The sequence below is a fragment of the Centruroides vittatus genome, unplaced genomic scaffold (genome assembly GCF_030686945.1).
Source record: "Centruroides vittatus isolate TY-2023 unplaced genomic scaffold, ASM3068694v2 contig_1381, whole genome shotgun sequence".
NCBI classification, from domain to species: Eukaryota; Metazoa; Arthropoda; class Arachnida; order Scorpiones; family Buthidae; genus Centruroides; species Centruroides vittatus.
Window position 1 is genome coordinate 1935190 of NW_027120867.1, and position 18193 is coordinate 1953382.

General features: G+C 34.5%; 1 protein-coding gene across 1 annotated transcript in view; it reads right to left on the minus strand.

The window, feature by feature from the left end:
* Positions 1-1748: 1748 nt before the first annotated feature.
* Positions 1749-18193, minus strand: part of LOC136990915 (probable tRNA (uracil-O(2)-)-methyltransferase) — a 38500-nt gene continuing 22055 nt past the window's right edge. Inside the window, exons 5-11 of the mRNA XM_067289383.1 lie at positions 15144-15251; positions 14892-14963; positions 14383-14489; positions 9610-9793; positions 9170-9521; positions 7944-8060; positions 1749-2117 (exon numbers count right to left, since the gene is read on the minus strand). Of these exons, the coding sequence (XP_067145484.1) occupies positions 1915-2117; positions 7944-8060; positions 9170-9521; positions 9610-9793; positions 14383-14489; positions 14892-14963; positions 15144-15251 (1143 nt within the window). The 3' untranslated portion in view covers positions 1749-1914. The remainder of the gene's footprint in view (positions 2118-7943; positions 8061-9169; positions 9522-9609; positions 9794-14382; positions 14490-14891; positions 14964-15143; positions 15252-18193) is intronic.

Genomic DNA, 18193 nt, shown 5'->3' on the forward strand with positions numbered 1-18193 from the left:
AAAGAGTATACCTCCGATCGACAAAATTCGAGGGTTGTTGCTCGCTTTATTTGCGCGTCGTATGGGGCTCTACCGTATTTAGTAATGTCGGCATATTTTATTATTATTGTTAGTTTTGTGAGATGTATCCTATTTGCTTAACGCCGATGCTAGTACTATGCCGAACCGAGATCGAGGCACGGCTACAGAAAGAGCCGTTTGTGTTATTGGGCTGCCGTTTACAAATTGTAGACCTATAAGTTCCCGTGGTATCCATCTGTTGTCTGTCCTTCCTTAATTAACTCCAGAACGGTTAGATGACTGGCGTGACTCTACTGTTATCGGGAAAAGTATGATGTACAGGGGCAAGGATTTACTAAAATGGAAAGAATTCATTTTAAATTAAATACATTAAAAATACTGTATGATTACACATTGCAGCCAAGCATTGACATCATCGCAATAAATAATTGCTCATTTGTGTGCATTTCTGTATTTAAGAATTTCCCGACTATATGACGTATTTAGTACGGCAATTTTCTGTAATGTAATGAACGTGTCATTGTGAAATCCTACTGTTTCTAGATTTTGTGTAGTGTATGTGATATGATGCTGTGCTAAAAAAAAGGATCAGTGACATGAAAATTATCTTACCTCTTCTCCAAAGGCACTTTATTTTGTGGGCAAGTTCTGAGTATTTACTAATTTTTCAGTGTATATATTTTGTTATATTGTGGATGTTTCATACAGTGTCTATAATGTATGTGATTTTGGTTTTGTTTGTCAAATAATTTGATGTCTGTTCTGTTAAAATCGTGGCTTGATCATAGTATATTTTGTGCGTGTTGTTTTTATAATCGTCCGAAGTGTGAATTTGTAATGTGATTTCTATTTGTGAAATGTGTTTGCAAGCTTTTGATGTATTACATTTGTAGTTTGGTTTGATATAAATAGTTTGTATGTGATAAAAACTTGCAATCTAATGTGATGTTTAGTTTTATGCATTATGCAATCATGTATGAACCTATACATCAGCAAGTATTTTGTCTTTTATGAGGATGGTTTGACATCTGTCCAGAATTCCAGTAATGGTAATGGAACTTTATACCCCACATAGTCCCAAATTATGTTTCTTTCCTACGTATTCTCTTCCACACAATGACACTTCTCCCATCACTTAGGCCATGGTGGAGGAGATCAATAGACTTAGTTAGAAAATTCTGAATCACCTGGCTTACAATCTGTATCTTCCACTACGAAACTATCACCTATTTGGCCCTTTGAAAAAAGCCTTGAAAAATGTAAGCCAAAATACTTTTATGGGTATATTGTTGTTGCCAAAACATTGAGAATGTCATCATATAAAGGGAACACCTAGAAAAAAAAAAAAAAAAACAAATTGGGACTACATAACAGTTTTATTGCCATTACTGATCCTACCTTGTAAAATGTGCTTTCTGTACTTTCTTGTATTTCTCAGCTGGTCTATGTATGGCAATCATAAACCCTATTATCATTACTATATTATTATTATTTAACTAGCTTAGTTGTCTTTTAATTCACACAAAGTTTCTGGATTTTGTTCTTTTATTTTCCAAATGCATTCAATAAAATGACTACTAAACATTTCTCTTATTCTAAGTCAATTCTATATAATTTTCACGATCTACTGAAATTTCTAAATATCATCAACATGAGCTTAAACGTAGGAATGAAATTATCATTTCTCTTAATCATCTCACAAATAAAGAAAATTTTGCAAATATTAATAAATTAAAATTTATGTTTATTTGATAATTAAAATCAATATAATTTGATATATTTTATACATTTTAATTTAGCAACAATAAACAGTTATAATTAAAATATGTTATGTATACAACTATTTATGTTTAATAAAATTTCATGGGCTTATCAAAATAATATTACTTTATATTATACAGAATGAGAGATTTCTTCTTGATGAAGAAAAGTGCAGTCTTCATCCAATAGTGGACATCCCTGGGGATGATTAAAATGGAACCAACACAGTTTGGTTTTAAATTTTGGTTCTTTTCCTTTCTTTTTGTTAGATTTCGGCAAGTAATTGGCACTTGTTTTCTTAGTCGGAACTGTCATGGACACTTTATCTTTAATCACTAAAAATAAGAATAAGCAATTATAATTAAAACAAAAGATTATATTTGTAAAATAGTAAAGATCACAGTTTTTTAAGTTCTTTTAAATGCAAAAGTCTGTGCTATTATGGCAGGAATACAATTACCCATTGATCAGAAATTACTTATAAAAATTACATTTGATTGTATTTTTAATATATTAAAAAATTCATACATAAACTCTTTTGTTTCTTACATGATTCTTAAATATTGAAGAGAAATAAATTAATATGGAAAAATCAGATCACAAAAATAAAACTATATTAATACTTGAAAAATAAGTTAAAGTATATTAATTATTATTATTATTATGTTGGGTTAAGTGAGATATACTTGGTTAACACCGGTGGCTGTGTACTATGCCGGACCAGAGTCAAGGCATAGTAACCAAAACAGAAATTAAAGAAGTGTATCAGTGTGTGTGTCTGTATTCAAGAATTTTCTCACAATATGACATGTATTCAATATAGTGGCTTTCTGTAGTGTGATGTATGTGTTTCTATTCAATTCTAATGTGCCCAGGCTTTTGTGTAGTGTGTGTGGTATGACACCTGTAGAGGAGAGAACAACAGGTACAATAAGCACCCTATCCATCCTCCACAGATGCCTTATTTCCTGGGCGAGTTCTGTGTACTTGCTAATTTTTTCAGTGCATGCGTTTTGTATATTGTGAGTGTTTGGAATGGATATGTCTATTATGTATGTGATTTTATTGTGTTTGTCAATGAGTGTGATGTCTGGTCTGTTGTGGTAAATTGTTTTATCTGTGATTATGGCTCTGTCGTAGTACATTTTGTGCGTGTTGTTTTCCAATACTGTCTGTGGAATGTATTTGTAGTATGGTTCGTGGATGTCTACTAATTTGTGTTTCTTTGCAAGCTCTTGGTGTATTATATTTGCTACTTGATTATGTCTGTGTAAATAATCTGTCTGTGCCAAGAGCTTGCAACTAGAGGTGATGTGTTGTATAGTTTCTGGCATGATGTGACATTTTCTGCATGTGTCATTTGTGAGTGTTGCATCTTTGAGTATGTGTTTTCTGTAGTTTTTAGTATTTATGACCTGATCCTGTATGGCAATCATGAATCCTTCCGTCTCCCCAAAGAGGCATCCCCGAGCTAACCAGCTGTTTGACGCAGTTTTGTCAACAAAATCCTGGGCCAGATCGTAAGGATGCCTGCCATGGAGTGCCTTTCGAGCCCACGATTGCTTAATGGTGTCTATGCTTTTTATATGTTGCGTTGTGTCCATATGATGTGAGTGTAAGTTTAATGGTGTGTTATTCGAGTCTGCTAGAGTTACTGCTTTATGTAATTGTGATGTTTCTTGTTTTTTGTAGAAAAACTCTCGCAGTGACTGTATTTGTTTGTAGTGAAGGTTAACTATGTCAATCAGGCCACGTCCGCCATCTTTACGTGGAAGGGTTAATCTTTCTGTGGCAGATTTAGGATGATGTTGTTTATGCTTAGTAAGTGTTGTTCTTGTTTTCCTTTGGAGTTGCTCAAGATCTGTGTGAGTCCAATGTATAACTCCAAAAGAATATGTGAGTACTGGGATGACATATGTGTTTATTGCTTTAACTGTGTGTTTTGCATTTAATTGTGTTCTGAGAATAGCATTTAACCTACTTTGGTATTCTTTAATTAATCTTTGCTTTATTTGTGTATGTTCTGTTAGTTTGGCCTGTTGGAATCCTAAATACTTGTAGAGCTCGCCCTCTTCCATGGATTCAATAATGTCTCCATTTCCAAGTGCAAAATCTTCTTTCTTCAGGATTCCTTTTTCTATGTGAACTGTTTTGCATTTATCTAGGCCAAATTCCATTTGTATGTCCTTGGTGTATGAATGTGTGATTTGTAGGAGTTGATGAAGTTGTTTTTGTGTGGATGCATATAGTTTTATGTCATCCATGTACATGAGATGTGACAGTGTAAACTGTGTTGTTTTTTCGTGTCTGATATTGTAACCATATTGCGTGTTGTTTAACATGATGGATAATGGGTTCAGGGCTAAGCAGAAGCAGAGAGGACTCAAGGAATCTCCTTGAAAAATTCCTCACCTAATAAAAATTTGGTTTGTTTGTATGGAAGTGTTATGGGCCCTGAGATGTAGTGTTGTTCTCCAATGCTGCATAGTGTTTTGAAAGAATGCAATGAGTGATGGATGTATTTTGTACATGTGTAGGATATGTAGCAGCCAACTGTGTGGAACACTGTCGAATGCTTTTCTGTAGTCTATATATGCCATGTGTATGTTTCTGTGTTGTCTGTGTGCTTGCCGTAGAATGACTGAATCTATGAGTAACTGTTCTTTGCATCCCTGTGGTTTCTACGACAACCTTTTTGTTGTTCTGTTAGAATGTCGTGTTCTTCAACATGTTTGTATATTTTGTTTGCGATACAGGATGTCAATAATTTGTAGAGTGTTGGAAGACATGTAATTGGTCTGTATTGTGTGGGTCTGTGGTATTGTTGTTTTTAGGTTTCATGTAGGTGATGCCCTGAGTAAGAAAATTTGGCATGTCTTGTGGATTGATGATGATGTGTGTTAGATGTTTAGCTAGTTCCTGGTGCAGTGATGTAAACTTTTTGTACCAGAAATTGTGAATGTTGTCTACACCAGGTGTCTTCCAGTTGTGTGTTCTGTTAACAGTGTATTGGAAATCATGTATGTTTATTTCAACACAGGGCATAGTTGGTATGTTGTGCAAGTTTCTGTTCTCCTCCTCGATCCAGCCTGCATCAGCATTGTGCGTGACAGCACTGGACCAAAGAGAAGACCAATATGTTGTGAGTTCTTCTTCTGTTGGTGTGCCACTGTGCTGTGTATCAGTGTTTGCTTTGTTATTAATTTGTCTGTAAAAGAGTTTTTCATTGTTTGTAAATAATTTATTTTGTTGTTTTCGTAGTGTACATGTTTTGTATCGTTTGAGTCTACGTGCTTTGGCAGCAAGTTTTTGTTTTAGTGTATTGATGTATTCTGTAATGCGTGTGTTGTGATGTTCGTGTTTTGTGTGTGTTTTTATTTTCTTGAAAATGTTTTTGAGCTGTTTCCTTAATTTCGGTGTTATGTTGTTTTTAGTGTATTGTGTTAGCCTGCCTAATTGCTGTCTAATGTCATTTATTTGTGTTTCTATTCTTCTCTGCCAGGCAGGCTTGTGATAGAATTGTGTTTTCTGTGTATTTGTCTGTGATTGTACTTTCAGTCCATGGTGTGTCACTACTGTGACTGCCCCAGCATAAACTAATGTATGAATGTCTGCGAGTGTAGAAATTGAATGAATGTAGTGTGGTAGTAAGTGAGTGTTTACATAATTTAGTGTTTTTCCTACTTCCTTTGACGTGTTGATTTTTGGTATTCGTGGTCGTTGTGTGGGATCTGTACCTGTATATTTAGTGAGTGTTTCCTGAAATATAAGTGAGAGCGTATTAACTAAATCCATGTCTATGTTATCAGTGATGGATGAGGAAGTGTCTGTAGTATCATTAGTGGTAATTGTTGTATGTGTGTTATTATCAATGCTTGTTGCTGGATTATCCTGACAGGTTACATGATCTTCATTAATGTTAGATGTTTCTGTCTGTTGATGTATTTGATCAGCAACCTGTTGTTTGATAAGTTCAAGTGTTGTTTGTGGAATAAGGTTGTTGTGTATAATTGTTCTTTTTTGATCAACAACCCTTTGTTCGGTGACAGTGAGATGAGGATACTGTTGTGTGAATCTATGGTGTAATTGTTGTCTGTATGCTGTCATGTTTGTTTCGAGTTTTGTGATGGTGTAATAAGTACGGATGATAAACTCGTTCATTTCTACTGTCCATTTCATCCGTTGGCGTGGTTTTCCAGCCTTTGTGGTCTGTGGATGCATTGCCACAGAAACACCAAGGCTGGGTTGGTTCCTCACATCTGTTGAGGGCATTGCAGTAGCCATGCTTGGGCCGGTGCTGCTTTCGCCACCGGTAACCAAGGGAGACTGTGACCTATTTTTCGAACGTGAGCCTCTGCCTAACCCACGAACGCGGACCTTGTTAACCCGGGCGACGTCCGAGCCGGTATCACACTTTGATCTAGTTATTACCATGATAAATATCTCCACAGAATGTGGGCGTGGTCACTCTTAGCTTCATTTCTTCCCATAGACCTTACTGGCATGGGTGTCCCTACCAGGAGCTTATGCTCCAGCCTGCATTGCCCTATGGATCAGTAAAATTACTGGGCTCTCCCACCACGACCAGGTGGTGACCACGGGAGAGTTATTATTATTATTATTATTATGTTGGGTTAAGTGAGATATACTCGGTTAACACCGGTGGCTGTGTACTATGCCGGACCAGAGTCAAGGCATAGTAACCAAAACAGAAATTAAAGAAGTGTATCAGTGTGTGTGTCTGTATTCAGGAATTTTCTCACAATATGACATGTATTCAATATAGTGGCTTTCTGCAGTGTGATATATGTGTTTCTATTCAATTCCAATGTGCCCAGGCTTTTGTGTAGTATGTGTGGTATGACACCTGTAGAGGAGAGAACAACAGGTACAATAAGCACCCTATCCATCCTCCACAGATGCCTTATTTCCTGGGCGAGTTCTGTGTACTTGTTGTTGTTGTTGTTATTATTATTATTATTATTATTAATAATTACATAAACAGGCTTGTTTTTTAAATAGATAACTAAATGGTTGCTCTTATTCATTTTTAAATCCACACAACATTTTTTTAATTGAATGAAATAACTTGATAATTCTATTTTGTGAATTTACTTAGGTTTTAGGTTTAGATTTATTTGATTACAGCAATGTGGCATGCAGACAATCAGCCTAGGGAGGAATGTCTCTCGAGAGATCTTTTAAAGGAAACTAGCCCCCATTTAGGTGTTACTGACACGAAGAAAACCTGAAAAACTCCGTGTGGCGAGGCACGAATCCGCAACCGACTACCAGTGTTTATTGGTTTTATCCACTGGTTTGTGAATTGTTAACTTTGTCCCTTAAAAGAATAATGTTTCTTGGATAAATTAAATTTACTTTAAGACATAAAATAATGTATACTACACCAATATCTAGTACGTGTGACGTGACCGAGACGGCCGACGCAATTTAGGCATCGGCCTACCGGTCTGCCCGGGATTAAATCTAAGCACTCGAGGAATTTTTTACAGTCGGCGAGTCCCATCCCTCACCACCATCCGTGACGGGTACGATTAAAAGGCTACTTTAATGCCCACATGACAGAACAGGTAAAAAATAAAGTACAAGGTACTGTACATATATTATTTCATATTTAAGATGCACCCCTAATTTAAGTTTGAAATTTTCAGGAAAAAATTGAATGATTAGAAATAGAAAAATAGTTTAAAAAAATTTATTAAAGAAAACTAAAATATGGTTTTGTCTTCTTTACATTTGATTTATACTTCACAGTGAAAATATTCTGGTTCTATTGCCCATTGTTTCCAGTTATATTCAACAGGTATCATTTTTACACGATACAGTTTTCAGTTGTCAATTGAAAATGGCAATTTGACTTTCTTCCCGTATCGTGGATTTAGCTACATGGGATTTAGCTACAGAAATTTTTAGGTTCCAAATATTTTTATTTTCTTACATTATTTACATTCAGCTGAACAGCTGAATTGTCACTCTGTATAAGCAGTAAATAGTTACCTTTGTTCTAAAACTTCCTTAACTAACATAATAAACGTTGTGCAAGGTATAATACAAAATTTTCCCTCTGTTATTTTACAAAATAATGATTTTAGAATTTTTTAGTTGACAAAGAATATCTTAAAGAAAGAAAAAATATTTACCTGAAAAAATATGTCGATGATTTTTTAATAAAGTTTGAAGGCCACCATATTGACTTTTTAATTTTTTTAATAATTCTGGGTCTAATGAGGAAGCTAAATCTTTAATTGTCATCTCCCCTGAATATAAAAAAAATCAATATATTTCATTCCAGTAAATTATCAAAATAATTTATTTCAAGTAATAATAAAAACAATAAAAATATTAAAACTCTAACAAGTAAGCTATTAGTCGAACCAATGGCGTCAATATATCCGTGTCAAACAACCCACGAAAATTCTAAATTTCTTTTCAAGTGCTGCAGACTGACACATTTACCATTCGGCTCTGCTGTCTTTGTGAAATGTTCAATGACACAATTAATTAATTTTGCAATTTTATTCAACTCAATAATGATTGTTAACATAAAAATTTAAAATTTTTTAGATCAAAAGAATCATTTCCTGTTGTATACATTCCGTGACACGAAAGTATGGTAAATAATTTTATAAATGGTTTCATGTTTCAATAAATAATTTATAAAATAAAAAAATAAATGATGTTTATTGTTATTTCACAAATAGATGATAACAGTTTGCAGCAGATGCATAATACCTTACGACACTAATTTCGTTTACGGCTTTATATATTATTTATATATTTCAAATAGTAAATCTGTTAAATACTATAACTAATAGCATTCTTCTTTAATTTCGTGTGATATAACAAATAAACATCTTTATATTATAGGTGATACTTAATTTCAAAATACATTCCAAAAAGTTTACTTGCAAGGAATAGAATTGACAATGCTGTCAACCAGCCATACTTGTTTCTGCCCTGTTAAGTGTCACGAGAAACATTCAAATCTTAAATATTGATTTAGAATAAACTCAATAGATAACATTTGAAACTCTAAATAAATAAATCAATAATGTATGATGAGTCACTCAGTCATCATCAATTTCCAGCATCACCAGGTCTACTCTACACCAGCAAACTTTCCATTTGATTACCCAGTAGCTTCACAAAGTCATTAAAATATTGCATGTATCAGAAATCAAATTACTGTATAAACTCTAGCTGTTACTAAAATTTATATTTTCCATCTTCAGTTCAAATTAATTTGTTGTTTTCATTTAAACTAAAGACGAACAACTAAAAAACTGTAAACTTAACTATGCTTTATTTATTCTATAACACGCACGAACATAAAGTGATTTATAAATATTTAACGAAAAATACGCACCTCCTCTATTCCAACGAATCTGATTGTCGTCAGTTGAAACGGTAATAAAACAACATTGTAAATTTAACAGTAAATTTGCTAATTGTTTAACTACATCATCTATATAATTTTGATCCAGAGTACTGCAGTTACATACTTCTTGATTCCTGTTGCGAGGCCGAAACCCGGAAATCCAGTTACGTTGGTTCTCGTCGGTCGGAAAACTTTTATCGCATAATTTAGAAACTTCTTTAACTTTCCCGGAATTATTCGCATTTTGTTTGAGAAATTTATTTATGTATGCAGTTCTTTCATAATCAATTTCGCTTTCTTTCGATGACGAATAGGTACGAGACAGGCAAACAAAACACAACTGAAATAAATAAATGTATAAAAGTATTCTATTTATATACAGTACATATTATAGAATTATAAAATATAAATATATCTTTTTAACTAACTCTTTTTGTAGACGGAATTCTTAATTTATCTTCCTTTACTTCGAATCCCATTTTCTCACATACTTCTTGTATAAAATAGAGATAAGACTGATACTGACTACAACCGGCATGTGTTCTGTGATATTTTCCTTCAAAACTGTATGGACAACACGGCAAAAGAAATATTCTCATATGATAGGAGGACCTACAAGTGTTCATATAACATAATAAATACTGATTATTAATAATCATCTAAACAAATTTAAAACTTAACTAATTATAAAAGAAACAATTATAGTTTTTTATTTTATTAATTAATAAGGATATTCTAATTACATATCACATTAGAAACCAGGTTGAAACTTAAATAATTTTCATGAAATGTTTATTGTTTAATGTTATACAATGTAAAAGTGGTCATATCTGTTGAATTTTGATATTTATTTTTTAAAAAACAATACAAATGAGCATTAAAATCCTGAAATCGTGTAAGATGATCTTTTTTCTCTCTTTGTTTATTAAATAGATGAAAAAAATGAATACTAATTAATTTAATATTTAAAACTTATAAAAACAAAGCTTAATTAAGTAACATGAATAAACAATTAATTGAAAACTTAATTAAATTATATCAAAAGAAAATAACTGTGAATGTTAAATCCAAAAATTATCCTAAACATTTGATAAAATGGTAAAAAACAACTTATTAACAATTTAATCCAAAAAATTATTGATTTTTATTAAATTTAATATATTTATAAACAACAAATTATCATTTAATGATTTATAAACTCTAATATTTTTATGATTGTATTTTGTATAAAATCTTTAATTTTTATATATCATGTTTAATTTAATGTATTTGTAAAAATTTTTGTTTCATATTCAAATGTATTTGAAATAATGCTAAATGTATATTTAAATTTGATTCAGTTTTAAAATGAAAGTTAAGATCCAGTCTGACGATGGTCAAATGTTTAATACCAGCAAATATTAAAGTTTTCTGCTGATTTTAAATGTATCACTGTTTACTATTGTATTGTATAATCTATCGATTGTAAACAAGTTGTTTCTATCAGTTACATTCATCTTATTTATCACAGTGATACAGTAAATCCTGCCAACTTGGACTTTGTGCTGTAATAATAAATTCTGAATTTAAAGCTCAGTAAAACTATAGAGCTGACTGATAAATTACTGTACTGTATAACCACTTTATTGTTTTCCATGTCACTGGAGAAAACACCCTGCTAACTCTGAGTTAGTGGGATGTAACACCCAAGTTTATGAAAGTAGAATGGACTTTTGTAAACTTGGATCTGTGAGGTTAACCGAGGGTAGGAGATGGAGGATGATTCCTATCTTCTCTACCTCTTAACGGCACAAGACCTTGAGGTCCGACCTCGGTTGTCGAAAGGATGATTAAGGCTCGAGCGGTCAATGATTAGTTACGGATTTGGGATCGTAAGATCCCGTTTACGTCAGGAACTGACACCAATCTATCAAACTTCTCGCGGATAGATACGCGTTATTTTCCGAATCGTGGGATGCCAGATGGTGGCAATGGAGGAAGAAACGCACACTCTTCTAATATTAAACAAAAATACCCGTTTATTTTGTGATTAATAGGGAATACATCAATTAACGTATTGGGAAGCATTTATATCATCGAATCGAATTATTAAACCGCGTCTCGAGTGATCGGAGAGAGAGAGTTTACAAAACATCGCGAGCAGGATAAATACCTTAGTGATCCGGAGATTTGTGATCCTGAGATTTGCACAAAGTCCGAGGAACGAGAGTTCGCTTGAAAATAAGAGTCAATGGACTGTAGATAGATGAAATGGACGGCTTCAACAGCAGGAGATGATAATCCACGACACACACTTATCAGTTGTCAAAACTCTGTCTCTCTCTCCCTCTCTGCGTCATCTTCGTTCGTTTTTCCTTTTATTTCGAGATCTTGGGTTCGAGATTTTGTGAAGTACGTCAAGGGTGGTAGTCCCTTTTGACCAATGGTAAATTACATGATATAATTATTTTTCAACAGTTAACTCATCTTCTACAAGGAAGTATTACCGTGGGAACGATAGTTTATGATTAATTTTTACGAGAAAATTTGTCGGTGTTTTTCCGTTTTTTGTTTCTGTGTTTGAATTAACCCTAACTGTCGAAAATCGGTTGGCAAATAAAAATTTTAATCGAATCTCGTTATTCTTATATTCGAACCTTCACAGATCACCTTATTAATTCAAGTTAGAGGGAATTTACTGTATTTTGGTTTAAATTTAGATGACAATATAACAACACATAGACAAATCAATTTCAATTTTTGAAAACCAAATTCTACCCCCCTCTCAGATTTCTTGAACAACTGTACATATAAATAAGGTTCCTACTGTAATTGTTGTTTTAAATTCCATGATTTTCCCTGTCTTTCCCTGACCAATTTTCTACACATTCCCTGTTCCTCACATCCCTTACAGTATGGCACATTAACGAAATGAAACGTGCACATACCCTATTGCCTGTCAAACTTTTTAATTAGTTATTTTTCCTAATTAACAGTTATATATTTTTTATAATTGCCAAATTATTAAAACTAAAAATAAAATGTATTATTAAATTAAAGTAGCTTATCCTGTTATCCTGTTAACAATCATAAATCTACATGGCTTTGAAAAAATTAAAATCCATTTTTATTTATTATTCATTAACAAATCCTGTATAATCCAAATACAAAAGTATATAATTACTAGCAGATAGACCCGGCATTGCTCAGGCAAAAGTAACGATAGCGAAGATTAAGATTATTACATTATAGTGACAAGAGAAAAAGAGTAATTTCATCAACAAACTAAATATTTCTAAAGAAAGGTCGAATTTGAAAATCGAATATTGTAATATTGTTTGATTTTCACGACGTGTTCTGATTACGTTCGATTTTCATCGAATGTTCTAAAGAAGAAAAGTCGAGAAAAACTGAACTAATCTGTTTAAATTTGAAACTTGAATATGTTCTAACATATTACTCTTTTTCTTTTTTTTCCTCCAGCGCTCGTAAATCTTGCACGTCGCTTTCTCTTGTTCTCCATTGTTACTTAACACTTCCATTGTTGATGGAAGTGTTAAGCCTTAATCCTGTCCCTCTCCTTGTGGGGAGGAATTTCGAAAAATCCCTTCGTGACATACCATAACTATCTACCAAATTTCAACTTTCAACTCTTAACTGTTTGGGCTCTTAACATTTCCATTGTTACGTAACACTTCCATTGTTGATGGAGGTGTTAAGACTTAATCCTGTCCCTCTCCCCCGTGGAGAAGAATTTCAAAAAATCCCTTCTTAGTGTGCGTTCTCGTGACGTACCCTAACTGTGCACTAAATTTCAACTTTCAACTCATTATTATTATTATCATCATCATCAACTCGTCTCGATTATATATATAGATTAAATTTATCCCTTAATAAATTTCCTGAACTTTATAAAATATTAATAAACTGGAGAAAATCAAAAATTGTTTTCTTATGCAATCAAAATTATTAAAATATAAGTATATCAAACATCGCAAAACCTGATATATATATATATAGAAACATAACCAAATAATCACCTAAATAATTGGGCTATAACTGCTAATTTAATGATTAATACTGAGTAATTTGCTACTAGAGGTAGATGTTAAGTGCCATCTCTTAACTAAATTAATAATTTTTTAATACAATTAAAAGACACAGTCTTTAGAGCGACTGTGTCTTTTAATTGTATAAAAAAATATTTATTCATCTGACAGAAATGAAACAAAGTAAATTAATAATTATAATTTTAATAATTTAGAACTATCTGGAAGAAAAGAACTGACCCGAGGTGAGGCTTGAACTCGCACACTCTGCTTTGACAAGCAGAGTTACAGCCTGATTATTTAGGTGATTGTTTCTATATACATATCGGTTTTGTGATGTTTGATATATATATATACCTCGCCGGGTAAAATGTTAGCTGGCCGAGCGCCATTGTACTTAGGCATAGGAATCATTCCCAGCTGGCACTGTGATTAATCGCATAAGGTTATATCTAAATTTAAATATATCTGGAAGCGAAGGCTTGCTTGGGATCCAGGTAATGCAACTGGCATATGCACCGCACGGCCAGTGAAGGTTGTGGGTTCAAGCCCTGTCCCGGGTCAGTTCTATCCTTTCAGATGGTTCTAAATTATTTAATAAATTATTAAAATTATAATTATTAATTTAGTTAAGAGATGGTGCCTAATGTCTACCCGTAGTAACAAATTACTCAGTATTAATCATTAAATTAGTGAAATTATAGCTTGATTATTTACGCAATCATTTGGCTATGTTTCTGTAATTATTAAAATAAAAATAATACATAACGACATTTAAATTAAAACTATTTACCATTTTATGTATTTCGTAAATTTTTGATGAAATTTTGTATATGCTTGGGAGAAATTTTGAATCCTGAAAATATTCTGATCTCATTTCAAAAGTTGTATTGCATCACACTACTTTTTTCTGCCTGCAGACAGTTACACTTAGTTAAGCATATTGTCAGCAAAAAAATCAACAAGGCAGCCAAGGAGGCAAATTTCCTAACTTTTCACAACTTTTCCAAACATTAATAAAAACCCCAATTTATAAATTATAAAGAAAAGATTTACTGATCAATAAATATGAAGCTATCTCTATTGGTAACCTTAAGTTTGGTAGTGTTTTTCTCTATTATATATAGTGGTGTCAAGATTTGCAGATTTTATTGACACAGGAATAAATCTTACCTAGCTGCAATAACAGGAATCCATGGTGTTAATTCATCCGAATGATTTCCGATTATCCAATCATATTCGGGAAATAACATTTTGTCAGAGGGTGTAATGCTTTTCTCCTAAAACAATTACAAATAATTAGTACAAGAAGAGTTATTATAACTTAATTTATTATTATAAATTTATAAAATACATTTAACAAAATAAATCTTTTTCAAGTTACTATTTAACATACCATAGTATATATAAAATAATAGTAAATTACATCATATCTTTATTACATAACATCAGTAATACCATATTACATTAAAAGAGACATCGAATCGTCTGTAACAGAACTAAAGGAGGCTATGCAAGTTAGAGAGGGTAGGAGTGCTTTGATCCGTAGAATGACAGAGAGTCGGACACGACTAAATGGACAGGATAGGATAATACCGTGGTTACGTATAAAGATATAATTTAATAATAAAATAAACAAAACTAAGCATATAAAAGTTTTTTATTTTGCTTACTACACTTACTATAAGCGGTACTTTAGGCTCGTAAAGATCCCATATACTGCGCTTTCTTATATCTATTCCAATTCCCGAATGCTTATAAAAAAAAAAATAATTGTAAACTGTCATGTATTTTAGTGCATATAATTATTCAAAGAACATATATTTCAACACGCTTTCATTTTAATTTACATTAAAAAAAATTAATTTACAATTTAAATTTTATAGAAATTTAGTACATTATATGATTAAAAGGAAAACTCAAATATTCAATACCCCTTCTGACATTAATAGGTAAACAAGTAATCCATTTCCACATCCAAGATCAACAAATGTTTGTTTTCGAGAAATATTTTTAGTTTCTTTTTCCAGTTCAAATAGTGTCTGTTTAAATTAAAAAAGAAAACATTATTATACTCTTTTTTACATAAAGTATTTTCTATAATTACATAAATTTTAATATTAAATGAATAAAATTAATTATGTATAGTTAGTTTAATATATTTAAAACTTTTCTTCTTTATATTACAGAAAATCCTCGTTAGTTTAAAATTCGAGGGACAAAATAATCATAACTTTCAATTATCCAAGATTTACGTACTTCTGTATAATGTGCCAAAAACTCTGCCTGCAGCCCTGAAAATGGCTGTTGCCGGTCCCAAGCCCGGGTAAAGGAGGAGGGTTGGTGTCAGGAAGGGCATCCGGCCGTAAAATACCTTGCCAAAACTACATGATGAGTCTCAGAAACTGTGATAGAAAGAGAGCTAGGGCATACCCTGTAGGCGACGCGCAGCTAGATCGCCCTAAAGCTGCGAAAAGTGGGCAAGGGCTACCTCACCAGGGGCAGATGAGGTTAAGGAAGCAAGCCCTACTTGAGGAAAAGGTGTTGAGAGTGGGAACACTGAATGTGGGAAGTATGACGGGAAGAGGAATGGAGGTGGTGGATATGATGCGGAGAAGGAAAATTGATGTCCTGTGCGTGCAGGAAATGAGGTGGAGGGGAGACAAGGCGAAGGAACTTGGAGATGAATGTAAATTGTTTTATAGCAGTGCAAACAGGAATGGAAGAAATGGGGTTGGAATAGTGGTGGCTGGCAGGTGGAGGAGCGAGGTACTAGAGGTGTACAGAAGAGGTGATAGGATGATGCGATTGAGGCTGAGTTTTGGAGATGATCTACTTGTGGTGTTTAGTGTGTACGCACCCCAGGTAGGATGTGCAACAGTAGAGAAAGAGTGTTTTTGGAATGAATTGGATGAAGAAATGAGGACACTGGAAGGAGGGGAGAGAGTAATTGTGGGAGGCGACTTCAATGGGCACATAGGGGGGCGGAACATGGGCTATGAAAGGGTTCATGGAGGCCATGGGGTTGGGGAACTCAATCAAGAGGGGGAGAGTATATTGGGTTTTGCTGTGGCTTTCGACCTGGCGATTGTGAATTCGTTTTTCACCAAGCAGGAAAGTCATCTGATAACTTTCAACAGCGGGCCTCATAGTTCGCAGATTGACTATATCCTCACTAGACGAGAGCACCTTGCGACGGTGATAAATTGTAAGGTTATACCAACAGATCAGGTATCGGCGCAACATCGGTTGATGTGCATAGACATGAAGTCAAGAATGCATAGGAAAATTGGAAATACACAGATGAAGAAAATTAAGTGGTTTCGTTTGAGGGAGGAGAAGGTGAGGGCGGATTATGTGGAGAGGGTGCTGCTACAAATCTCGCAAGATTGGGAAGGGGTGCAGGACTGGTGGGCATATAATGCCCAGGCTATCAGGAACTGTGCGGAGAGAGGTGCTTGGTGTAACATCTGGAAAGATTAGGGTGCAAAAGGAAGGTTGGTGGTGGAATGAAGGTGTGCAACAAGTTGTTAAGGTAAAAAAGGAGGCAAAACGGAAGTGGGACAGATCACGTACTGAGGAAGATAGATTTGCGTATAAAACAGCAAAGCGTGAAGCTAAGAGAGTAGTGGCACAGGCAAAGGCAGGAGCATATGCGAATTTATACGAGAAGTTGGATACAAGGGAAGGACAGAAGAAAATATATCGTTTAGCCAGACTCAGGAATAGGGCAACGAAGGATATTTCGCATGTAAGGCAAATCAAGGACACGACGGGGGTGGTCCTACGAGGGGAGAACGATATAAGAGAAGGATGGAGGGCATACTTTGAGGGACTTTTGAATACAGAGAATGAAAGAACGAACAGAGAGGAAGGAAGCCAAAACATGGGCATGGTACAGATGGTAACTAGAGAAGAAGTGGAAAGGGCCCTAAAGAGGATGAAGAACGGTAAAGCGGAGGGCCCGGATGGAATCCCTGTAGAGGTGTGGAAGTCATTGGAAAGGAAGGGTATTGATCTGCTATGGGACCTATTCAAAAAAGTCTTTGAGCAGGAGGAAATACCTAACAAATGGAGAGAAAGTATACTGGTACCTATCTACAAAGGAAAAGGAGATGTTCAAGATTGTAAAAATTATAGAGGAATAAAGTTGATGTCTCACACGATGAAGATTTTGGAAAGGGTTTTGGACGGAAGGTTGAGAGCAGAGGTGACCATTTCAGGAGAGCAGTTTGGATTCATGCCAGGACGATCAACAGTCGATGCCATTTTTGCCCTTTGGCAAATGTTGGAAAAATATTGGGAGAAGCAAACACAGCTGCATATGGCATTCATTGACCTGGAGAAAGCTTATGATACGGTGCCTAGACAGGAGCTCTGGAGGTGTCTAAGGGAAAAGCTGGTTCCTGAAAAGTATGTTAGATTGATCCAGGAACTGTATAGGGATGTGGCCACAAAAGTTAGGAGCTGTGTTGGAGTGTCCCAGTGCTTCAAGGTGGGAGTTGGTTTACATCAAGGGTCAGCACTGAGCCCCTTCTTGTTTAACACGCTGATGGAGGTGATCACGGACGAGGTCAGAGAAGAGGCGCCTTGGACCATGTTGTATGCAGATGATATCGTTCTGTGTGCCGAGACAAAAGAGGAGCTGAGGGTTAAGTTGGAAAGGTGGTTGGGTGTGTTGGAAGGGAGGGGCATGAGGGTGAGCAGGAGTAAAACAGAGTATATGTGTAGTGGGGAGGTGGATGGTGCCCGGGAGAGTGATCTGGAGTTGAGGGGAGACGTATTTCGCAGAGTCAATACCTTTAAGTACCTGGGGTCAACTATGGCTGAGGATGGAGGTGTGGATAAGGAGGTGACAGGCAGGATTCAGGCTGGTTGGAGGAATTGGAGGGATATGTCAGGTGTGTTGTGTGATAAGAGGGTGCCGCTTAGGTTGAAAGGGAAAGTTTATCGGATGGTGGTGAGACCAGCTATGCTGTATGCT